The 24,914-nt window shown below is 47.2% G+C and overlaps 1 protein-coding gene across 1 annotated transcript; it reads left to right on the plus strand.

Moving 5' to 3' along the window:
* Positions 1-1,719: 1,719 nt before the first annotated feature.
* Positions 1,720-19,476, plus strand: Endou (endonuclease, poly(U) specific). Its single transcript, XM_042677700.1, has 10 exons — positions 1,720-2,053; positions 6,853-6,975; positions 8,545-8,604; positions 9,019-9,156; positions 9,595-9,766; positions 10,319-10,518; positions 15,124-15,237; positions 15,883-15,989; positions 17,230-17,372; positions 18,802-19,476. Exons 1-10 carry the CDS (start codon positions 1,999-2,001, stop codon positions 18,920-18,922), a joined length of 1,233 nt encoding a protein of 410 aa, XP_042533634.1. The 5' UTR covers positions 1,720-1,998; the 3' UTR covers positions 18,923-19,476.
* The last annotated feature ends 5,438 nt before the right edge of the window (positions 19,477-24,914 follow it).

The raw sequence follows: 24,914 nt of genomic DNA on the forward strand, positions 1-24,914 counted from the left end.
AAAAGAAAATCTAGAGCCAGACATGGGCAGTTCACACCTGAAGCTCTAGCTACTCAGGAGGCTGAGATGTGAGGATCATGGTTTGAAGCCAGCCTGGGCAAAAAGGCCCGTGAGACACACACACACACACACACACACACACTGCCTGGAAACACAAATGTAGAATGCAGCGTTCATACTAATAGGGGGAAAGAAGTCACACCAAGGGCCATTTCTAACACACATGGGTTGTACTGGCCCTAGGGGTCAGCGATACCCCTCCCAAGTCACACTGGGACAGACACTAGAGATCCAGCCTCTTCAGGTGTCAGGAGATGAGGGATCCTTTGCTGCAAAGACTCGGCCTTGGTTTCATCCCACGAGAGTGGTGGGCTGGGCTGGGCTGGGCACGTGTTCCCCTTAGTCATCCCCTGGGCCAGCTTCTCCCTCAGCCTCCTGCTCCTGATAGCCCCGACCGCCACTCATAGCCCAGCCACAAGTGAGGCCTACTTTTCAACAGCCATAATGCTGCTGGACTTAGCTCCCCTCTGTCAACACCCCAATCTCAACCAGTCCCAAGAAGAATTTCTCCAGCCTTTCCCCATGCCAGGTCTCTAAGGACTTAGCTTTCTGGGGCTTCCACTTACTGATTGGTCCCCACTTGGGCTCCCTGGAAACAGCTGACAAGGCTCCAGAGCCCTAGGTGGAGGAGAATAGACGGAGGAATATGATATTTGTCCAGGCCAACGATGCAGAGAGGCTGGCTTCAGGCCCATATGCTGCTTTATCTCCACACACATATGAATGTATGGCCCTCTAAGTTTACCCAGGAAGCATCTTTGCCTGGATATATAATTATATATTCATGGATTTTTCTTTTGTGCCAGTACTAAGGCTAGAACTCAAGGCCTGGGCACTGTCTTTTCACATTTTTGTTCAAGGTTCGTGCTCTTCCACCTGAGCTACAGCTCTACTTCCAGCTTTTTGGTGGTTAATTGGAGATAAGAGTCTCAGGTGTGTCTGCCTAGGTTGGCTGCAAACTGGATTCTCAGATCTCAGTGTCCTGAGTTGCTAGAATTACAGACATGGGCCACAGATGCCCCACTAGCCTCGTGGATTTTTCTCCTGTTGTCTTATCATCCATTTTTGCCTACATCCGCATGTCTGTGGGTGGAACCTCCTATGGGTTGAAAATGAGACCTGTGAAGGGGAGATTAGCAGCTCTGGTGCGGTGTACCCCAACCTTCTTCAGTCCCACGGGCTTTCAGTGGAGGCAGGGAAAGCCACTGGAGATGTGTACAGGGTTTTCCCATCAGGTGAGGAGTGAGCTGATTTGGCCACTCTTCATTTAATCCCAGTGACTCTAAACGTAGACTTTCTGTTGCTTGTCAGGTTAGATCTGTGACAACAGGTAGGTGGCTGGTTAGAGAAGATCACTCAAAGATAAGCAGATGCTGGGCTGGGAATGTGGCTTATGGGTAGAGCACTTGCCTAGCATACATGAAGCCCTGAGTTTGATTCCTCTGTACCACATAAACAGACAAAAGCTGGAAATGGTGCTGTGGCTCAAGTGGTAGAGTGCTAGCCTTGAGCCAAAGAAGCTCAAGGACAGTGCCCAGGGCCTGAGTTCAAGCTCCAGGACTGACCAAAAAAAAAAAAAAAAAAGATAAGCAGGAACCTGCCAGACTAGGTTCATCTTGCTACATCTGCTGGCATGGCCTATTTTTTTTTCTTAGCTATAAATGACTAGCATTACCGGTTCTGCACATCTGGCACTACCTGCCTGCTTAGTCACCTGCTCTCAAGCTTCAAACAGCTGTTGGGGCCCGCCTCCATTCTACCTCCTATCCATCTGGGGTCCCTCCCTCCCCTTTCTTCTTCCTGAAAGGATCTGGATACACCAGATCCACAAGTCCTGATGTCTTTAAAAGGATCAGCCGCTGGAATAAAACACGGTTGAGAGCTGAGATACTTGACTCTAGTGAAAGTCGGAAAGTCAATATCCTCCAACTGGCCACCATGAGGGTTGGAGTGCCCTTCACATTGATCATGCTCTGCGGCCTGGCATGGGCTGGTGAGTTTCTCTCTGGTTGGCATAGGAGTAAGGTGGGGAGAGGTCTTGCCTAAAGAACAGAGGACTAGGCCATTTGGCAGAAGATGAAGGCAGAGAGATGAGGGAGAGTGAACTCTGTCCTCTAGTAATGGGAAGCTTTAGGCATGGGCTACAGGTGCTGTCCCTGTAGGAGTAGGCTGTGTGGGGTGGAGGAGTTGTAGGGATGATGGACTAGTTTCATGGAAGCCCTTTCCATCTTGGAGGGTTAACTCCAAATACCACTGGTCCCAACTTCTTAACCCCACAAAGTATTGTTTTCTTGGGCCATTGTGTGTGTGAAGTGGGTCTGGGGCCTTCTGGGATGGACTGGTCCAGTTATTCTTGGACACTCTCCTCTCTGCTGCTGAAGATAGATGAGGTTGTCTGGGGTGTGTGACCTGGGTCTACATGAAATCTTGAGAGATAGGCAAACACAGGAGGGAAAGAGGAATCCAGGATCAGGTGGTGGGCCATGTCTCATCTGGGGCTGTAAGAGCAGCCAAAGGAAAGGGTCTTTATCCCAATGTTAAGGGTACTAAAGAGTAGACAGGCACCCATAGCTCACGCCTGGAATCCTAGCTACTCAGAGGCTGAGACTTGAGGATTGCAGTTTGAAGTCAACTTAGGCAGGAAAGTTCTTGAAACTCTTTTAACTTAAAAAAAAAAAGGCAGAAATGGAACTGTGGCACAAGTGGTAGAGCTCCAGCCTGGAGTTTAGATGCTAAGGGACAGTGGCCAGGCCTTGAGTTCAACCCCCAGTACTGGTATAAAATGGTGGGGGTGGGGGGGAGAGGGCTTGGCCTACAATTTCAAGGATGTAAGGGATAGCCGGGGCAGAGGAAAGGAATACCTTCCTGTTTTGTAACTGTACAAAACGCTGATGCTGAAGTACTGATCGGTAGTTAGTGGGTGGGAAGGGAGGAGTGCCAAAGGAGAGGGCCCAAGCTGAAGGGTGTGGGCCGAGTCTTCCTCTGCCTCCAGAGTTTGTTGTTATTTTACCCTGCCAGGATGGTCCTGTCTGAGACTGTTGCAAAGATCAAACAAGATCACTGGGGATAGCTGGGTGCTGTTGCTCACACCTGTAATCTTAGCTACTCAGAAGACTGAGATCTGAGAATAGTAATTCGAAGCCAGCCAGGACAGAAAAGTCCATGAGACTCTTTTTTTTTTTTGGGTCCGGTTGTGGAGCCTGAACTCTGGGCCTGGGCGCTGTCCCTCAGCTCTTCAGCTCAAGGCTAGCGCTCTACCACTTGAGCCACAGCGCCACTTCCGGCTTTTTTCTTTTTTGCTTATGTGGTGCTGAGGAATCGAACCCAGGGCCTCAGGCATGCAAGGCACGCGCTCTACCACTGAGCCATCTTCCCAGCCCCTCCATGAGACTCTTATGTACAGTTAGCCAACAAAAAGCTGGAAGTGGAGCTGTGGCTTAAGTGTTAGAGTGCTAGCCTTGAGAACAAAAGCTCAGGGACAGTGCCCAGGCCTTGAATTCAAGCCACAGAACCAGGAGAAAAAAAAATCACACAGGAAAAGAGTAGAAGAGTGAGATCTCAGGACATTGGGATTTCAGTTAGGATTGTGATCATCAGTATTTGGGGGGGGTGGGAATGGGATCTCTTGGGGATCATTTCCAATCAGGCTGTTGATAAGGAGATCCCTAATGGAATTCCTAAATGGAAAATCCTTGTAGGAAAACCTTGTTCCTAGATCTTCCCTGTACCCCTGCCCAGCACCTCTCTGGTGCCCTGAGAATGGAAAGGAAGCAATAGAGAGACAGAGAGGGTGTGAGACCTAAGACTCAGGATGGTTGGTTGTCGGAAGTAGAGTAGGAGGTAGTGGAGGGGAGGCTGGTGGGATTCAACTCTCCCCATCTTCTTTGGAGAGGAGACATCTGATTCCTGGGGACGTCCCTGAGGATGTTAGGGGTGTAGGCAGGCATCAGACCTGGCTGTGAGCCTGAAAGGTAGAGAGAGTGGAGAGGTGAGGCCATGGAAGGCAAGAGGAATGACTCTTATAGTGTCTGTCCTAGCCCAGCAGATAGAATGTAAAACCGACAGAGGAGTGTCATGGCTACTCCCTGGTCCTCTAGGCTGCTGCCTAGGCTGTTTCAAGTCAACAGAGGTTGAAAGCTGGTCCTGGGGATGAAGCTTCTTGGCTGATGAGGTCTCCATGGAAACAGAGATGGGGGGGGAGAGGGAGGGAGGAAGAAAGGAAGGAAGGGACAGCAGAAAGCATGTCCAAGAGATGAGACAGTGTGACAAGGGACAGAAAATTGCTGGAGGGAGCAGTGATCTAGGCCCTGGCTCCTAAGCAGGACTTCAACAAAGCCTCTCTGTTCACAGGAAGTGTGAGGTGGGGCACGGGAGTGAGTAGCCAGGATGACTGGTCATCTGAGTGTCCCCAGCAAAACACAGCAAGGCGCCTGTGAGGAAAAAAGACTTCCCACTCCTGCCTACCACCCTCATGCCTCAAGGCCACTGAGAAATGTGAGGATCCTGGGCATGGGGCGCTCACTGGGGGACAAAGCTCTGGAGCAGGGATGACAAAGCGTGTCCAGTCTACTTGGGCCAGTGGGGGGTGCCCTCCTGGGCTTCGCAGCCAACTATTTACTTGTTGTCCTACTTAGTGGGTGCCAGTGCTGGAGGAGGGTGAATTCCTTCTGGTCTGGCCCGTTAAGAGCAGGGTGCCGACTCGCCCACATTCTCTCCCTGTGGATACAGTGTGCTGCCAAGCGGGCAGAATGGGCAGCTGACCAGGCTCCCTCTCTGGCTGGATGGTTTCCCTTCAGACCTTTGCATTCAGGTGCCAAGGGAGGTAGTTTAAGATTCACAAGGAGTTCCTGTGAGCTTGAAGGGCACCGTGGCCTCTGGCGTGGTAGCCTGTGGGGACAGTCCACTGGACCATCGCCCTTTCCTCTTGGAGTTGGCGTAGATCATGTGAAGTTGCCTCAGGACCCAAGTTAACCTTGACCTGATATCTCTCTTACTCAAAGAAAATTGATTCAAAACTGGGTGCTCATGGCTCCCACCTGTCATTCTAGCTATTCAGGAGGCGGAGAGGTGGAAGATCCAGGTTTGAAGCCAAGCCCAGGAAGAAGAGCTTAAGAGATGCTGTCTCTGAAAATAACCAGCCAAAAGCTAGGCTGGGGATGTGGATCAAGTGGAAGAGTGCCAGCTGAGTAAGAAAGCTGGACAAACAAGCAGAGCAAACAAAAGAAAGTGAGAGTTCAAACTGAGTTTAAGACCTAGTATCACCCTCCAAAATAATTGCCACAACCACATAGATAGAAAACAGTAGAACTAGACTTCCAGCCCCAAATATTCTTTGCCAGGGTCTTGGGTTTTCCTCAGTGCTCTGCCATCCCTAGCAAGACCTGGTATAAATCCAAGCCCCCAAATCCAAGCCAGTTAGTAACCCCTCCTCCCTAAAATTTGCCTTCAACTCTGGCCAGGCCTAAGTGGACATACAGACCTGTGTCCCGCACAACCAGAGCCAAATTCCATAGTTAGCCAAAGACAAAACTAACATTATCTCTCTTCTTCTGCCATCTTCTACCTAACCTTAGACCTACTCAAATACTCATGCAAAATTGTCATTTCATCAACCAATTTACTCCTAGCCCAAGTCCTTTGCCGTAGCTCTTTGTCTAAAACCTTCCTCCACACCTGGTGCATTTTGGGTGTCTGTTTCCTTCTTGGTCTGATGCAGATGCTCACAATGTCCTTGATTCTGACCTTGACATTCTGTGCAAACCTCTGCCAGATCCCCAAATCCTGCATTCTCCATAGGGAAACCTCAGGAACCTCAAATGGAAACAAAAGCTCTGTTATTACCCCTCAAGGCCAGAGTGGGAGGAAACAGCCTCTTGGCTCCTGCCCCACACTGCCTTTGCTGTGGGAGCTCTTGGTGAGGCCTGTTTGTTTATTTTCTTCCACAATAGTAGTGGGTTTGCACTGTGCCTTTTAAACTTGATTGTTTTATGTTCCTTGTGACCCCAAGCTTGCTTCTGCACATCATGTGTCTGGATCGAGGGATGTGGTCTGTGGTTACATAACAGAATCTCATCCCTAAGCCCAATTCTTACCCATACCCACCTCATCCCAGCAAGCGTAAACTCATCTGAATGCGTTCCAGAGGCAGGAAGGGAGAGAAAGCTGTGACCATGAAGGAGGTGGGGCGGGGTTAGGGGTAGAAGAGAGGGCAGGTGGAGTCATTGGAAGAACAGCCACAGATCTGTGGTGTGGCCACCAGTGACCCACACCCAGCCCACACACATCTTTCTTTGGCTGACCTGAAGTTTGTGTATGTGGTGTAGGCTCACATACACATGCATGCTAGTCCTACGGCTTCGGGTCCTAGGTGCTGACCCTGAGTTTTGTTGCTTAAGGCTGGTGCTCTACCACTTGAGCCACAGCACCACTTCAGTTTTCTGGTGCTTTATTGGAGATAAGAGTCTCACAGACTTTTATGCCTAGGCTGGCTTATGAAGCAAGCTGCTCAGCTCTCAGACAGGTGTGAGCCATCAGCCCTTGGCTTCTCTTCCTGTCTTATCCTGCTGCTTTGCTTGTTCACGTCTCTGACTTCATCCAGCAGGCAATTGAAGCTGAGACCTTGGTCAGGGCTGTGAGTTTGGGAATAGTGAGGGTAGAGGTAGTGGTGGTAATGGAGGCTAAACTAGAGCCTATGACCTTACCTGCCCATCTATAAACCTTCCTGTAGGGGGCACTGTGAGGAGTGTCCAGAATCACCAGAGAGCTCAGTTTTGGACTTTCCCCAACTTCTAGGAAACATGGAGTCCTGCGCCTCTCGCTGTCATGAGAAGTTTGACCGGGATGCTGCCTGCCAGTGTGACCGCCGCTGTCCCCACCACGGGGACTGCTGTGAGGACTATGAACATCTGTGTACTGGTGAGGCTTCTTGGAGGGTGGAGAGTCCAGAGGCCAAGCAGGCCTGGCCACCTATGAGTCAAGTCTACCCAAGGAGTGTCTTGCTGTCCAGAGGGGACCTGGGGACTCAGTGCAGACCTTCTGGACAGGAGAGCCTTCAAAGACAGAGGCAGTGGTTCAGGATCTGGCTACTACTCATCTCAAACTTTCTAGGAAGTCACCAGTTTTTGTGTTGATATTGAACTTAATTAAACTCAGGGCCTGTACATTGTCCTTGAATGGAACAGCTCTCCTTCTGGCTTTTTGGTTGTCAATTGGAGACTTTCCTGCCTGGGTTGGCTTCAAACCCAGATCCTCAGATCTCAGCCTCCTGAGTAGTTAGGATGACAACTGTGAGCCACCAGCATCTGGCTAGAGGTCCCCAATTTAAATGTGATCGATATCCCTCAGTTGCAAGATTTATGTTAAATGATCAAGATGAGCAATACCTTGAAATTTTAAGTACTTAATTCCACAAAAGAACAAAACAATAAGCAATAGGTTAACATGAATAACATTACCAATTCTTTTGCTTTTATCCTTCCTTCCTTCCTTCCTCTTTCTTTTTTGTGCCGATCCTTTTTTGGGGGGCTTGAACTCAGGACCAGAGCACTGTCCTTGAGCTTTTTTGCTCAAGGTTAGTGCTCTACCATTCGACCCACATCTCCACTTCCAGGGTTTTTGGTGGTCAATTGAAGGTAAGTGTCTCATGGACTTTCCAGCCCTGGCTGGCTTCAAACTAGTATCCTCAAGATCACAGCTTCTTGAGTAGCTAGGATTAGGTATGAGCTACTGGCACCCAGCCAGGATACAGTTCTTATTTGGTAAGGCCTAGGAATTTCCCCCTGACTGAGAAGTTACAGGAGTTATAATAGATGGTCTTAGGTCAGGGCTTTGTTGTTTGGAGAACATCAAGACTACTGTCATAGACAACCAGAGCTTTCAGAAAGCATCACCATTACCCCTTTTTGTGGCAGTACTGGGGTCAGAACTCAGGGGTCTTGTGCTTACTAAGTAGCTTCTCTGACACCTGAGCCATACTTCTGGCTCTTGGGTTTCAGTTATTTTTTGAATAGGGCCTTTGTTTTGGCTTGGGTAGGCCTGGACTACAATCCTCCTATTTATACTTTCCATGTGGTTGGATGCACACCACCACATTCAGCTTTTTATTGATTGAGATGGGGTCTTGCAAGCTTTTTTCCTGAGCTGGCCTCCAGCTACAATCCTTCCCACCTAAGCTTCCTGAACAATTAGGGTTAGGGGTGTAAGCTACCATGCCCAGCTTCCCCTGGGTATCCAAATGATCCACTGCGGGGGCTGGGGCGGGGGGGGGGAGAATTATTTTCATATTTTGAAAAATAAAATCTCAGTAATTTGAAATCCATCAGAAATAGCTTACATGTCCAGTTTTTATTCTTTAGCATCTAGAACTTGTCCTCTGTACCCTGTATCTGTTAATTTCTTGTTCCTGAAGTTGGGGAGCAGAGGACTAGGAGAAAATGGGAAGAGAAGTCTTGGAGATGATTGGTGACTTTGTTTCTCTACTTACAGCTGAAGAGGACCCCACAGAACCCGATATACACCTGGAGCTGGAAGAAGCCCCTGCCAGCTGTGAGCCTGCTCCCCAGATGGGGGTGGGGGGAGATGGGAGGGTCACTTTATCTTCAGCAGCAGCAGGCCCAGGCTAGAGACTGGGGCTCAAGCAGCTAAGGGGAGGCCAGTGAACAGGAAAGAGCGCCTGAGGCCTGGGGAGGGAAGTGGAAGAACTTTATTTTTAGAGTGGGAAGATTATGAAAACAACAGACCAGAAAGTAAAGTCAGACCTCAGAAGGAACTTCCTGACTGCAGGGTGTGCAGGAATGGGATTTGTTTGTTTCCCTTCCCTGGAGACCTCTAGTAGGAAGGGCAGGGAGCTGGGCCCAGGGATGCAAGCAGGGTCTGTGGCAAGCAGGGCCTGTGGAAGTCTGGCGCGCCCCCTGGTGGTCACAGGGACCTGGTCTCACACCTCCCCTTTGTTCTTGGCAGACCTGTACTTAGCACCCAACTCCTGCCAGGGCCGCTGCCGAGAAGCCTTTGACAAACACCACCCTTGCCACTGCAATGACCGCTGCCAGGAATTTGGGAACTGCTGCGAAGACTTTGAGAGCTTGTGTGGTGACCACGGTCAGTCCATCCCCTATGGAGATGCCCAGAGATGTGAGGGATTTTCTAGAGAAGTGGTTCTCCAGATGTGGTGCCTTGCTGGTCAGCAGCCACAGCCTGGGCTGAGACTCTGTAAAAGGTGGTAGCCAGGGCCTCCACCCCACACGGTTGAGAAGCTGGGAGCTGGCTTGCCACTCTGCCTGAACGTGCCCTCCAGGGCATTCTGAAACCTAGACTGCACTCCTTCGAGGGAAGGGATGAGGGTGGACTTTCTGTGGCCATCATGGAATTACCTGTGCTGATGTTCAGCATCCGTTGAGCCCCTGTCCTTCAACTACCAAGTCCCTCTTTCTGATCTGGCTTCCAGAAAGAGCTCACAAGGGGGTAGACGCGATTGCCCATCCCACCGCATTCCTTCTGGCTCTGACCACCTTTCCCCCACTCCCCAATTTGTCCCAGAGGGTTTCTCCTACAGTAGTGACACCATTACCAAAGAAGAGCTTCGGAGCATCTCTGAGAAGATCTACAAGGTAGACACCAACAAGGCCCGGAAGGAAGACATCATCCTCAATAGCCAAAACCGCATCACCCCAGCCGAGACAGGAGACCAAGTGGATCACTGCCCAGAGCCGTGAGTTCTCCTTTGTGCCTCCTTGCTTCCTTTGATACCTTAGCTATTTGCATCTCAGGCCAGGCAGGATAAAGGGGTGGCCAGAGGTGAAGGCACCTCGAAGGGCTGTTGGTGACCTTAGTTGGGAGGGGATTCTGTGGCAGAGATAATATTGATCTTCCAAGAGGGACCTCATGTGTGACTTTTAGGAGCAACTGGGTATGGTGGCTCATACCTGTAATCCTAGTTATTCATGAGATTGAGATCTGAGGATCAAAGTTCAAAGCCATCTTGGGCAGAAAAAAATCCCCAAGAGTCTTATCGCCAATGAACTAGCAAAAGGCTGAAAATGGAGATGTAACTCAAGTGGTAGAGTATCAGCCTTGAGCAAGCACTCACTGACCGGAGTTCAAGCCCCACTTCTAGAACCAAAATAAAAAAAAAAGCACTCGGAGTCCTCTCTGCTTCTGAATCCACCCCTCTTGGGAAGCACCTAACCTGTACAGAAGTTTCTGGAAGGGCTTTCTGCTACTTGTGGAGGATTCTCAGTGAGTCTCCATCCATCTGCCCCAGGCTCTTCACCTATGTCAATGAACAGCTGTTCTCCAAGCCCACCTATGCGGCATTCATCAACTTGCTCAACAACTACCAGAGAGCCACTGGCCATGGAGAACACTTCAGCGCCCAGCAGCTGGAGGAGCAGGCTGTCTTCCTCAGAGAGGTCATGAAGACGGCCGTCATGAAAGAACTCTACGGCTTCCTCCATCACCAGAGTGAGTAAGCTGACCCCAGGCCCTGGGAGGCCATGGGGACATAGTGCATGGGCTATGGGAGAGTCAGGCCCTGCTAGTAGGGTGGCTGGAAGAGTGGGTGAGGGGGTGGTAGGGACCACGCAGAGACATCTGAGAAGGATCACAGACAAGGCGTAGAGAAATCAGGAACCCCATCAGGATCTGAGGGTTCTCTGTCTACTGGCTTGGAAATAATTTCATCTTTTGGTTGTTAGCCATCTGTGGGTCCTCTACCATCTGTGTCCATCTCAGGATCCTTTGCATCTGTCCCCTGTCCCACCCCAGGGCACCTTTCAGTCACTCCTCTGTCCAGAGTTACTACAGTTCAGGCAGATCCCTGCCACCTCTCTCTCTCTCTCTCTCTCTCTCTCTCTCTCTCTCTCTCTCTGTCTCTGTCTCTCTCCTGCAATGAAAGGGCGTGGCCAGTTGCACGTGTTTGCAAAGCAATAGCATGAGAAAATCCAACAAAGGTTCAGAAGATGCTTCTACCCAGAAGAGCTCTGGCTGGAATGTCTCAAGATACAGAGCCATTCCAATCAGACCAAAAAAGGTCTTGGCTTTGAGATTCCTTGGCTCAGGGCTCTGGTTGTTAGTTGTCCTTCCTCCAGATTCCTTTCCTGAACTCTGGGGCAGCTGGGCTTTGTCTCAGGGGTGGGTCTGTCCCGGTCTCCCATCAACTGATGGTGGGATCCGTGGAACTAATAATGCCTTTCATCAACTGCCTAGGCTGAGATGGTAACACTGATTGTTTTAGGTGAAACCAGTGGTCCGAGGAGCCTATGTAGTGATGCAATCCTACAGCGCCCCCTGGTGTCTGCTCTATGCTAATACATGAATGGAAGGAACTGAAGCCCTTCACGTTTAGTGAGAGAAACTGAAGCCCAGCCAGGCTAGACCTGAACTAGGTCACAAAGGGGCTCTCCAGGCCAGGTTGCTCGCCTTCTCCCCTCTTTCCCTGTCCAGATCCCACTTGTCCTCCAAAGTTCTAGCTCATGTCTTCTCACACTTAGAAAAGTTTCAATGGCTCAGCTTCTGTTGGCTTTGGTACCTCTTGAGAGATTGTGGTATGGCCCAAATTAACCACGGGTCAACGAGACTTGATTTGATACACGGTTCTGTGATTTACTCATGGTGCAATCATGGTGGTGTGGCTTGGATGGATTTATCCACATTTAATGTGCTGGAAATTTGAGCCCTAACATTGAATGTGAGATTGAGATTTGGAGGTGAGCTCCCTTGAGAGATGAATCCATTCCTAGATGAATGGATGGTCGAAGGAGTAGCTTGGTTATAAAAACAAGCTCTCTGACATGCTTGCTCTGTCTTGCTGGGAGATACCATGTCACCATTAGAAGACCCTCACCACATACCTGCACCTCAATTTCCCAAACTCTAGTATTATGAGCCTGACTAACTTCTATTCTTTATAAATGATTTGGTCTCGGGTGTTTTGTTAAATTACAGAAATTGCACTAAAACCCTGATCAAGTTGTTTTTCTCCTTTGATTCTTATCTGTGAAATAAACTGGAGCCGGGGGGGGGGGGGTTGGAATTAATATTTGTAAAGGACCCGGTAGAAATCCTGGCAACTATTTAAATGCTAGTTAGGGTAACTATTTACCTTGAGAACTCATTCTGTTATAGCATGTTGATTCCATCTTGTTTTCCAACTGTGTTTTAATCCTTGAAAGGAGAAGAGTATTCCTGGTATCTCTTTTGGATCCTCCCCACACAGTTCTGGGAAGTGAACGGTCAGAATTGGACGGCTTCATGATTGAAAGCCTGGGCCTTGACCCTTCCCGTGGGCCCCGAAGGCCTTTTGAACATCACGTGGCTCTCTAATCTGTACCTACATAAAACTTAGTGTAAAGAGAACACCCAGTTCTCACGTCTCCCCCCAGCCCTGCTCCTCCCTGTGTCTTCCCATCTCATACACATCACCGCAACCCATTCCATTTCTCAGGCCAAAAGCCAGAGTCAGATGTGACTTCATGTTCTCTATACCATCTCCTTCACCAGTTAGCCCCTCCCACCTTGAAAATGTATCCTGGATCTTCCTCAGCTACCAAGCTGCCAAATAATTTCCTCTTGTTCCTCCTCCTCCTCCTCCTCCTCCTCCTCCTCCTCCTCCTCCTCCTCCTCCTCCTCCTTGTCCTTTCTCCTCCTCCTCTGTTTTCTTTCCCCTCTTCCTTCTCATTCTCCTTCTTTTTCTCTTTCTCCTCCTTCTTCATCTTCTTCTCTTCCATCTCTTCTTCCTCTACCTTCTCATTCTCCTCCTCCTGCTTTTCCTCCTTCTCTCCTCCACTATCCTTCCTCCTTTTTCTCTTTCTCCTCCTCTTCTCCTTCTCCTTTCTCTTCTCTTCCTCCTTTTCATTCTCCTCTTTCTTTTTCTTTCTCTTCCTTCCTTCTCCCTTTTCATCTTCTTCTCTTCTGTCTCTTCTTCCTCATCCTTTTCACTCTCCTTTTCCCTCTTTCTCACCCTTCCTCCTGCTCCTTAACCTTCTCCTCCACCTCTTCTTCCTCTTCCCCCTTCTCGCCTCCATCCCTTCTTCTTTTTCCTCCTCCTTTTTTAACTCCTTTTCTCCCTTCCTCTCCTTTCTTCATCTTCTTTTCTCCTCCTGTATCGTCTCTTTGTATCCCTCCTCCTTTTTTCTTTGTTCTTTTACATTAAAACAATTTTATTACTATTTTTTTTTTTTGCTTATGTAGTACTGAGGAATTGAATCCAGGACCCCATGCATGCTAGGCAAGCACTCTTCCACTAAGCCAAATTCCCAGCCCTTCTTTTACATTTTGACACAAAGTCTCACTAGAAAGCACAGAATGGTCTTGATTCTCAGTTCTCCTGCCTCAGTTTCCCAAATGCCGGGGTTGTAAGCATGTGCCGCCACAAACTACCACTTCTCGCCATGGCATGCAGGACCTGCAGCCCACTACCTTCAGATATCCTACCAAGCACTTTTCCCCACTCTCTATGCTTCAGACATAGAAGCATTCAGCCCCCAGATCTCTTGGAGAGAGCTCATTATCCTTGAAATCTGTGATTAGTGCTATCCTTTGGAACATTCCTTTCTGATCTTCCTTTTGCGAAGAGTGTGTGTCTTAGTTTGTTCTATGCTGCTATAACAGAAAGTAAAGGGAACAATTTATCACATACACAAACATATTGGTTTGTAGTTCTAGAGAATGGGAAGTTTAAGGTTGAGAGTTAACATCTGGCAGGGCACTGATGACTCATGCCTGTAATCCTAGCTACTCAGGGGGCTGAGATCTGAGGGTTCCAGTTCAAAACTAGCCTGGGAAGGAAAATCCTTGAGACCTCTACTAAAATTAACTACCAAAAGCTGGAAGTAGAGGTGCGACTCCAGTGGTAGAATGCCAGCCTTGAGCAGAAAAGGCCAAGTATGATCATGAGGTCCTGAGTTCAAGCCCCAGGACGAAAGAAAAGAAAAAAGAAAAAAAATTGAGAGCATCTGGTGAGAGCCTTCATGCCCTGTCCTTCCACACTGGAAGGCAGAAGTGCAGAGGGAGAGAAAGAGAAAGGTAAAAGGGTGCTGAGCACATCCCTTAAATGGAGATCACCCTCTTGATAAGGGACCCATACTCACAAAATAGCCTTCATTCATTCATTTATTCATGGCAGCAGAGTCTTACAGCCTAACTACTTCTTAAAGGGTCCACCTTTTAGTTCTGATATGTAGTGTATTAAGTTCCTAACTCAACTAGGCTTTGGTAGTGGGGAGACACATTCAAAACATAGCAACTCAGGCTGGGCACTGGCAGCTCACACCTGTAATCCTAGCTACTCCAGAGGGCTAAGATCTGAGGACCGAGGTTCAAAGCCAGCCTGGGCAGAAAAGTCCCAGAGAGACTCTTCTCTTTAATTTCACTCAAAAAATGGAAGTGATGCTATGGCTCAAGTGGTAGCATACTCACCTTGAGGACAAAGAGGCCAGGCTCCGAGTTCAAGCCCCACAACTGACCAAAACAAACAAAAACACATATTAACTGAACTTCGATCTCCATTTGCAGTCATTATGACTTAACTTTGTTCTATTGTCTTCTTCCCACTTATTTTTTTCTTGTGAACTCTTTGGCCTTGCATTTTCACTTGGATTTTTTTTCTCAAGGCTGGCACTCTATCACTTGAACTAGAGTTCTACCTCAAGCTTTTTGACGTTTAATTGGAGTTAGGAGTCTCAAGAACTTTCCTACCTGGACTAGTATTGAACCACGATCCTCAGATCTCAACCTCCTGAGCAGCTAGGATGACCGGCATAGGTTACAGGCATCCAGCTCTTCGCATTTAGATGAAATGAAATGATGTTATTCATTTTGTGGTTCCCTGTTGATATTGTCTCTTTTCCTGAAGTCTAATTGTAGAGACAGAAATCCTGCCCTTATTTTTCCCTGCCCACTCTGCAGCCTTCAAACCTGGCCCTGGCACCCAATGTGGAGTAGACAGCGGATCAGACTTGTTGATTGGACTTCTGTTTCTCTAGTTGTACTGGTACAGGTAGCACTTCCCTGTTTTCCAGGCCCTGTCCCAGAACCCTTTCCCAGAATCCTTTATGCTCTTCTCCACAGATCGCTACAGCTCTGAACAAGAGTTTGTTGAAGACTTGAAGCACATGTGGTTTGGACTGTATTCCAGAGGCAGTGAAGAGGGAGACTCCAGTGGCTTCGAACATGTCTTTTCAGGTGGGATCATTCTGCTTGGAAAGAAAGAATGGGAGGGGTGACGAGGTTTGGCTTTGCTCTGAGCATTGATGAGTCATGAACCCAGCCAGCTGGCCACAGGTCTTATTCACCCCCCCTGGGCTAGAAGGGTGGGATGTGACCAGCCATCACTATGGCGTCTCTTAGAGTATCTCAGAGGGGGAAAAGAGACCAGATACGGAGTTTCCCAGGGGCTTACATCTAGGATGAGTGAGTGTTTGGGGCATCATTGATCTGTCTCGGAGCCATTTTCTGCTTCTTTTCAAAGAGACCTGTCCCACAGGCTCCCACCAATCCTGGCTTGTTCCTGGAGAAATCATGGAGAAGAAAATATGGTGGTGAGGTCCTTAGCATCAGCCAGGAGGAAGGATTGTTCCTTGGACCTGAGCTGAAAGGAAAGATTGAGAATATGAAGGGTTCTAGGCAGACACGTGGCTAATCCCATGGACAGTCTAGAAACTGAGGGGAGAGAGAGAGAGACAGAGACAGAGACAGAGACAAAGAGACAGAGAGACAGAGAGAGACAGAGAGAACTCCTGGGGTTAGGGTAGTAGAAAGATGACAGGGCAGGGAAGGAAGTGTCAATCACCTTGCTCTTTTCTTTTTTTCCTTTTTATTTCATTATAGGTGAAGTCAAAAAGGGCAAAGTCACTGGCTTCCATAATTGGATCCGCTTCTACCTGCAGGAGAAGGAGGGTTTGGTTGACTACTACAGCCACATCTATGATGGGCCGGTGAGTCCCTGGGCTAGAAAGCAAGCCTTGTGGTGCCTCACTTCCCACAGTCACTCTACTCTGAATGGTTGTCCTTGCTTCTCACCCTGGTGTGTAACAGCAGCCCAATGGAAACTGGGAATCTGGTGACCTCATTTGCTGGAGGTGGTTTAATCAGCCAGGAGATGGAATATCTTCCAAGCAGTGAACTTTAGAAAGTGCAGGGGACAGGAGACAAAGGGTTCATGCCCAGACAGCAGGCCAAGGGCAGAAGAGGATTCTCAGAGTGGAAAGCCAGAGAGTTGCAGGCACCTTCTACACCACTGCTCTTAGGATGTAGCTGGAGGAAGCTGAGTGTTGGTGCCTCACACCCAGCTGTAATCCTAGCAGAGGCTCAGATCTGAGGATTTGTGTTTTGAAGCCAGTTGAGGCAGGAAAGTCCACAGGGCTCTTATCTCCAGTTATCCACCAAACATCCAGAATTTGAGCTGCTGCTCAAGTGATAGATCACTAGCCTTGCGCAAAAAAAGCTCAGAGACAGCATTCAGGCCCTGAGTTCAAACCCCAGGACTGGCACAAAAAAGGAAGTATGGGAGGGAGGGAGGGAGGGAGGGAGGGAGGAAGGAAGGAAGGAAGGAAAGAAGGAAGGAAGGAAGGAAGGAAAGGAAGAAAGAGAGAAGGAAAGAGAGAAGGAATGAGAAAGAAAGAAGATGTAGATGAAGTTTCAGCTGACTTGTAAGAGCTAAACTCCATACATATATACAAATACACACACACACACACACACGCGCGCGCGCGCGCGCACGTGTGTGTGTGTGTGTGTGTGTGTGTGTGTGTGTGTGTCTTGGTTCTGGGATTTGAACTCGGGCCCTGGGCACTGTCCTTGAGCTCTTTTGCTCAAGACTAGTGCTCTACTTTGAATCATAGCACCACTTCCAGTTTCCTAGTGGTTAATTGGCAACAAGAGTCTCACTGACTTTTCTGTCCTGCTGGCTTCGGATGTTGACCCCCAGATCTCAGCCTTCTGAGTAGCTAGGAACACAGGTGTGAGCCACCAGTACCTAGCTTTCTCTATTTTATAAGAATTCTCTGGCACCCTGCATCGAGATACTATTTGAGGACAATAAACTTTCTCTTCCATGTGCGAAGGCCGCAGGAAATGGTCACATCCCTATGACCCTGGGCAGCTCATACGGCCCCTGACTGCGACCTCTTTGTCAGTGGCCTGAGCAGTCTCCCTCTGCTACTTTTCCCTCTGTAGTGGGATTCCTATCCTGATGTGTTGGCAATGCAGTTCAATTGGGATGGCTACTACAAGGAAGTGGGCTCGGCTTTCATCGGCAGCAGCCCCGAGTTCGAGTTTGCCCTCTACTCCCTGTGCTTCATCGCTAGACCAGGCAAAACGTAAGTACTGATCCAGCCAGGGTACTGGGGCAGTGGCTGGGCCTCACACTCTTTGGCTGGGGTAAGATCGGGAGGACTAGAGTCTTCACACCATGGCTGAGAAGGCTTGGATAACTTACTAGGTTTGGGCCTCAGTTTGATCTCTTGGATAATGAGGTTATTAGGATTCATTTAGTGATCACTAAATTTCATCCTAGCAGTAGAATCATCTTCCATTGTCTTAGCCCCCAAATGAAGTTTGTTTTTTTGTTTTTTTGGGGGGTCCGGTCACGGGGCCTAAACTCTGGGCCTGGGCGCTGTCCCTCAGCTCTTCAGCTCAAGGCTAGCACTCTACCACTTGAGCCACAGCGCCACTTCCAGCTTTTTTCTTTTTGCTTCTGTGGTGCTGAGGAATCGAACCCAGGGCTCAGGCATGCAAGGCAAGCACCCTACCACTGAGCCACCTTCCCAGCCCCATCTGCCTTCTTTTTTTTTAAGGCTTGCACTCCACTCTCTACTTCCTACTTTTTTCTGGCTAATTGGAGATAAGAGTCTCTCAGAGTTTCCAACCTGGTCTTGAATTGTGCTTCTCAGATCTTGGCTTCCTGAGTAGCTAGGATTCCAGGCATGAGCCACCAGCACCCACTCTAACTGAAGTTTTATGTGGTAACTTAATATATAAGGATGTTAAAGATGGAGTTGTCCTGGGGCTCTCATCCTCTCAATTTGGCTCTGTGTGTGGTGGGACAAAACCTAGAGCCTCAGAGAGAACAGGAGGTAACAACTGGTTCTTCTGCTCTCCATCACTTGGGAACTTTTGACCCTTTGACTTTTGAAACAGGAAGCAAACATAGACTTCCTGAGGACTTCTGCTCTAGGATCTAGGAGTTTGGATTATTACTCTAGAAAAGATGAGCAATTCTGTTCTTGTTAAATTTTTTTTTAATTTTTGGTGCCAGTCCTGGGGTTTGACCTCAGGATCTGTGTGCTTTGCTTAGCTTTTTCCCGCTCAAGGCTGGCACTCTACCACTGGAGCCACAGTTCTACTTTAGGCTGGCTAATAGTTAATTGGAGATAAGAGTTTCATGGACTTTTCCTGCCTGGGCCAGCTTCTAACTGTGATCCTCCCATCTCAGCCTCCTGTGTGAGAAGTTCTTTTTTTTTTGTCAGTTGTGGGGCTTGAACTCTGGACCTGAGCGCTGTCCTTCAGCTCTTCAGCTCAAGGCTAGTGCTCTACCACTTGAGCTACAGCGCCACTTCCCTGTGTGAGAAGCTCTGTTCTTTAAGGGGATGGTGGATCAGGTGTGGATGGTGAAGGCTATCTCTGATTCTGCGGGAGCTTTCATCTTGGAGGCTGGACCTTCTCAGAATCTGCCTGGAGCCTTCCCTTGGTGCAGACAGAGGAGGGGCAAGACAGTGGGAGCCTCTGACTTAGGATCTTCCTCCACAGGTGCCAGTTAAGCCTAGGTGGATACCCCTTGGCCATCCAGACCTACACCTGGGACAAGACCACCTACGGGAATGGCAGGAAGTACATCGCCACAGCCTATGTAGTGTCTTCTACCCAATAGAACTTCAAGCCGGAAGAGGACAAGAGGGCTCATTCGAAACTGAAGTGCTGCTTGCTTTGGACCCAAGAGGGGAGAGAGGATCCCAAGAACCCCACATTCTAAATCTACAAAAAGGGACCCCCCCTAGTCCAGAAGGGAAAGATACCAATTAGGAAAATGTAGAGAAGTGGTCAACTCTTTATTTTAAGGAAGATAGCCTAAGAAACGGACTGCTGGAGGGAGAAGGTGGTGCCACATGTGCACCGCTGGCCTCGTCTTTGATCGGAAGGGCAGGGGTTGCCTCCTTTTCTCTTTTTGGATGGGCGAGAGGGTAAACCTGACGATAATATTACTGTGAAGGTGAAGATCGACTGATCAAAATTCCAGATGACTATAATGGCTGTGATTGGATACAGCTTAGGTAGAAGGGGCATGCAATTCAGTCCTCTGTTGGGCTGGTCTTTTCTAGAATTTGAATCTTCTCAGCATAGAGGCTGGGAAAATCTGACATGGGCCGAGCAGGGTAAAGGCTTGAATACTGAATGGGCTGGGGCCTATGGCTTCCTCCAAGCTTGAGTGTGTGTGTGTGTGTGTGTGTGTGTGTGTGTGTGTGTGTGTGTGTGTGTGTGTGTGTGCTGGTCCTGGGGCTTGATCTCAGGCCCTCACATGCTCACTCAGCTTTTTCACTCAAGGCTGATGCTCTACCATCATACTTGAGCCATACTTCAACTTCTGGTTTTTGGGGTTTTTTTTGCTGGCTAATTGGAGATGAAATCTCATGAATGTGTTCCCCTAGGCTGGCTTCAAACTGTGATCTAGTCCTCAGATCTCAGCCTTCTGAGTAGCTATGATTATAGAGATGGGTGCCCATGAATGCCTGGCACCCAGCTAAGCTTGAGTGCTTTTATAACCAACTCACTATCTGCTTATATATGTGCCATACACACACACACACATATGTGTATATATATACATATATATGTGTGTGTGTGTGTGTGTGTGTGTGTGTGTGTGTGTATATGTGTGTGTGTGTGTGTGTGTGTGTGTGTGTGTGTGTATATATATATATATATATATATATATAGAGAGAGAGAGAGAGAGAGAGAGAGAGAGAGACGTTTGGTACACTCACAAATTTGTGTTTTGATTCCAAATAGTTTTGTTTGTATTTGGAGAAAAAAAATCTTATATGAGGAAGATTTGGTATTGAGGAGAAAGGAATTTCTAGTTTGATGTCATCCACAGTTATATGAAGGCTTATTCAGATTCATAGTTTGAATAATGCTAGGGAGGTCAGAGATCCCTAACTCACCCTCCGTGCTGCATTCGGAGGCCAGGGGCTCCCCCACAGAGCCAGGCTTGCATCATGGAGGTCATGTTTCCAATTAAAGTTACCTGAAAACCCTGCAAATGTGTCTCTTCTTTCTGACAGGTGGTGTCTCTGCCTTGGCCCTGGAGTAGGGTTGGAAGCTTTTTCAGAATGGCTTGGAGATTTTGTAGTATCTGGGTAAGGTCCCCAAATGAGTCACCAAATTTCTCTACAGAGACAGGGAGAGAATTCTGTGTATGCCTGTCACCGTGAGGCCTGGAAAGAGCAGTGGAGATTTATGGGGAAACGAATAGAGATTGGGTGGCCCCCATCCTGTGAAACAGTCTCCTTAGTCACACCCATGAGGAGCAGAAAGAGCCCCTGGGTGCAGCTATTGTGCCTAGCACAGGTTGACCAAACAGAGGGAGGAGACGATGGTGAAAGGAAACTGACTTCTCACCTATGCACAGACCATTTGGGCCACCATGCTCGCAAGCTGCCAAGCGCAGTGTGAGAATGGGCAAGTTGCAGAGTACAGAGGAGGGTACCTCTGGTCATATAGTATAATACTTATCAAGATGAACTGCAGGAAATGGGACCAAGAGGGTTATTTTTGTTTGTTTTTCTCTTTTGTTGATCTGTCTTTGGGAGGAGAAATGAAGGGACAAAGGGTGCACAAATGCAGCAGTGGTACTCACACTCACTAGGCACTACATTGAAAATGAACTATACAGGCTGGGCATGTGGCTTAGTGGTAGAGTGCTTGCCTAGCATGCATGAAGCCCTGGGTTCAATTCCTCAGTACCACATAAACAGAAAAAGCTGGAAGTGGCACTGTGGCTCCAGGGGTAGAGCCCTAGCTTTGAGCAAAAGAAGCTCAAGGACAGTGCCTAGGCCCTGAATTCAAGCCCCAGGACCTGAAAAAAAATGAACTATACAACCTGTGAGCAGGGATAGGAGGGAAAACTGGGAGAGAGCGAAGGAAGGGGTGGAATTGTCCTGACTTATATAACTGTAACCTCTCAGAATATCACCTTTATAATAAAAATTAAAATATTTAATTAGAAAAAAAAAGAGTACAGAGGAATGAAGTAGGGCCTTGTCCTGCTCTTTCTCAGAGGTATTCCCAATCCAGTAGGATAGATAGGAGGCCCGCTGGACACAGGGGGCTCAATGCCTGAAATCCTAGCTACTCAAGAGGCTGAGATCTGAGGATCACAGTTTGAATCCAGCCCAGGCAGGAAAGTCCACAAAACTCTTATCTCCAATGAACCACCCCAAATCTGGAAGTAGAACTATAACCCAAGTGGTAGAGTGCTAGCTTTGAGCACAAAAGCTCAGGGACGGTGCCTAGGCCCTGAGTTCAAGCCCTTGGACTGGCACCAAAAACAACAACAAAACCACAGAGTATCACTTGGATATAAGGATCAAGGTTCAGACTCTGAGGTCAGATTCCCCAAGGGTCTAGCAAGGGTGGCTGACTGATAGGGAAAATTACTGATTCAGATCAGCATCCTCATCAGGAAGATGGGGACAATAATACCACTGTGGGATAATCAATGTAGATACTATGATAGCTGCTTTCATCATCTTTATTTGTCTCACATACTATGTAGATTTATTTATTTTTATTTTTCTGATACTGGGGTTTGAACTCAGGGACTGGGTGCTGTCCCTTAGCTTATTTGCTCAAGGCTAGCATTCTACTACAGAGCCACACTTCCATTTCCATTTTTGGTGGTTCATTGGAGGTAAGAGTCTTATGGACTTTTCTTCCCCAGGTTGGCTTCAAAATGTGACCCTTATATCTCAGCCTCTTGAGTAGCCCGGATTACAGGCCTGAGCCACTAGCTTATAGATTTCATTTTGTAGAAGGAAGCAATTCACTTTCCCTGTGAGCAGACTTAACCATTATCTAATGATGCCCAGGACTTGTGCTTCTGACAGAACTCTTCTGAAGCCTTCTGGTGGACAAGTGGAAGATAGAGCTAGATATAGGAGAGGAGAGTCACTATGGCTTCAGCTTTGCAGGATATTTGATATATTCTTACCATTTCTCATGTAGTTGGTATGATTACCTTTATTTAAATTTGATTTAGATATCTGAGACTCACTCAGATCAAGTTATGTTCTTAGTAAGTAATAAAATCAGATTTACAAAATTCTACCCTTTTCTTGCTTGCTGTAGTGAGCTTGGATTTATTTTATTTTATTTATTTATTTATTTATTTATTTTTGGTCCTGTCGTGGGGCCTGAACTCTGGGTCTGGGCACTGTCCCTAACTCTTCAGCTCAAGGCTAGTGCTCTACCACTTGAGCCACAGCGCCACTTCCGGCTTCTTTTTTTTTTTTTTGCTTATGTGGTGCTGAGGAATGGAACCCAGGGCCTCGTGCATGCAAGGCAAGCACTCTACCACTGAGCCACCTTCCCAGTCCTGAGCTTGGATTTTGATATCTAGCTGTTCATGTATTGTGCTGTATGTGTGGGGTTGTGTGTGTGTGTGTGTGTGTGTGTGTGTGTGTGTGCCTGTGTCTGTTTCTGTGTGTCTGTGTGTTGGTACTAGAGCTAGAACTCAGGACTTCGTATTCTTGATTGTCTTTTTTATTTATTTATTTTTGCTGGACTTGAGGCTTGAACTCAGGGCCTAGGTGCCCTCCCTGAGCTCCTTTTCCTCAAGGCTGGTATTCTACCATGAGCCAAAGCTCCACTTCCAGCTTTTTCTGTCACTAATTGGAAATAAGGGTCTCACAGACTTTCTGCCAGGACTGGCTTCAAACCATAATCCTCAGATCCTCCTAATTAACTAGGATTACAACGAACCAAGGGCTCCCAGAACTCACTTAAAAAAAATCAAACTGGGGCTCTACTATGTGAGCCACAGTTCCACTTTTGGCTTTTTGCTGATTAACTGGAGATAAGAATTTTTCAGATTTGTCTGCCTGAGCTTGCTTTGAACTGAGATCCTCAGGTCTCAGCCTCCTTGAATAGCTATGATTACAGGTGTGAGCCACCAGCATCTGGGTTATTATGTGTTTTTTTGTGTGTGTGTGTGGTGGGGGGCAGGGCCTTGCTATGTATCCCCAGCTGGTTTCAAACTCACAATCCTCAGCCTCAGGAGTGCTGGAATTTTAGGCTTTGCCAATATATTGGGCTTTTAGTTTGTTTTAAAAGAATACTTAATGCTTACACTGGGCATGGTGCCATAGGCCTGCAATTCCCACACTCTTGTGGTGGAAGGAGGAGGATTGAGAGTTTGAGACCAGTGTGGGCTACATAATGAGACTTGTCCCAATCAATCAATCAAACTAACCATCCCTCTAGAACTCGAGAGTATTTAAGGCCTAAGACAGAGGCTGCTGTTGCTCCTTGATATTTACTCTCCTCATTTCCTTCCTTAATTCATTGTATTCTGTTTTTAGATAGGTACATGACTGCCAAGAATAAAAAGCCCCAACTTCCTTTGTCATGATGAATGATCATGTGCCTAAATCCAAGCCAATGGTAAATAAGATGGAAAAATATTTTTTTTGGTCTGAGACCAGGACTTGAATTTGGTACCTAATGCTTTCAATCATTGGCTAACATTCTCTAACCTCAAAATAAAGCATTCTAAAGGGACCTGAAGTACCATTGTTTCCTCTCTTTCTCTTCCTTGCTGACTTAATTTCAGACACAATTGCTGCTGGAGCTTGAGTGTCTATATTGTACCATGAATGAAATCATTGCTGGAGATGGTCAAACAGTAGTAGTCCCCAGAGCCTCATATTAGGATTGTTCTGGATTGTTTATGTTTAGACATACACAGGATAGAAATACTTTTTCATGTTTAAGCTTTTACCTTGGGCTTTCTGTCACATATCTCTGTTATAGTATCTGTACTAGAACACAGTATCTGTGTAAAAGGAAGTAAATTTTCATCCTAAAGATACTTACTAACTTTGCTGAGATTCCTATTAACTGCCAGAACATTTTATACTTAACTGCAGGGAAAGAACTCCATGGTTGTTTAGACATGAAATCAACAGCTTTCACAATGATTCATTGTATCAATTTACTCTTGCAACAGATACTCATATTTGTTCCCTCTAATGATTACAATGTCAGCATATAAACCACAAAAAGACTGTGTCCTTGAAAATCACTATACAGATATTAACAATGAGTTCAAAGGAGAGAATTGGAGTTTATTTTTGGTAAAAATTAAGAAGTGAATAAAACAGACATCTAAGAAAGGCATGATGTACTCACTTTATTGAAGCCTATTTTATGACACTTGCCCATAGATGTGTAGAGGTCTCTAGCAGAGAAGATGGCTGCATTTCAGCTCACAAGGAAGAAGATTGTCTTAACAGGGAAAATCAGAGCCCCCGGATTAGATAGAAGTGGCTGTTAAAACATTTATTTAACTCTTTTTTGCTCTTTGGTCCTATATTCACTGTTATCTTCTGATAATATATGGGGAGGGGAGAAAAATAGAGGAAAGAGAGTGGGGAGATTTTACTCTCTCTAGGTCTATGAACAATTGACCCTGTTTTAGCTCATATCAGTCAGCTCTGCTAATATTAATAAAAACAATTATAGACCAATTATATGCCATCAATTATAGACAATTATAAGACCATCAATAAATCAATATTGTTTTAAACTCATCTATTATTAATTTTAAACTACATTAGGATCTCTTAAAAGCAGTTTGATTTCCC

Source organism: Dipodomys spectabilis, unplaced genomic scaffold (genome assembly GCF_019054845.1).
Source record: "Dipodomys spectabilis isolate Male_0828 unplaced genomic scaffold, ASM1905484v1 ptg000039l, whole genome shotgun sequence".
In the NCBI taxonomy this organism is placed as follows: Eukaryota; Metazoa; Chordata; class Mammalia; order Rodentia; family Heteromyidae; genus Dipodomys; species Dipodomys spectabilis.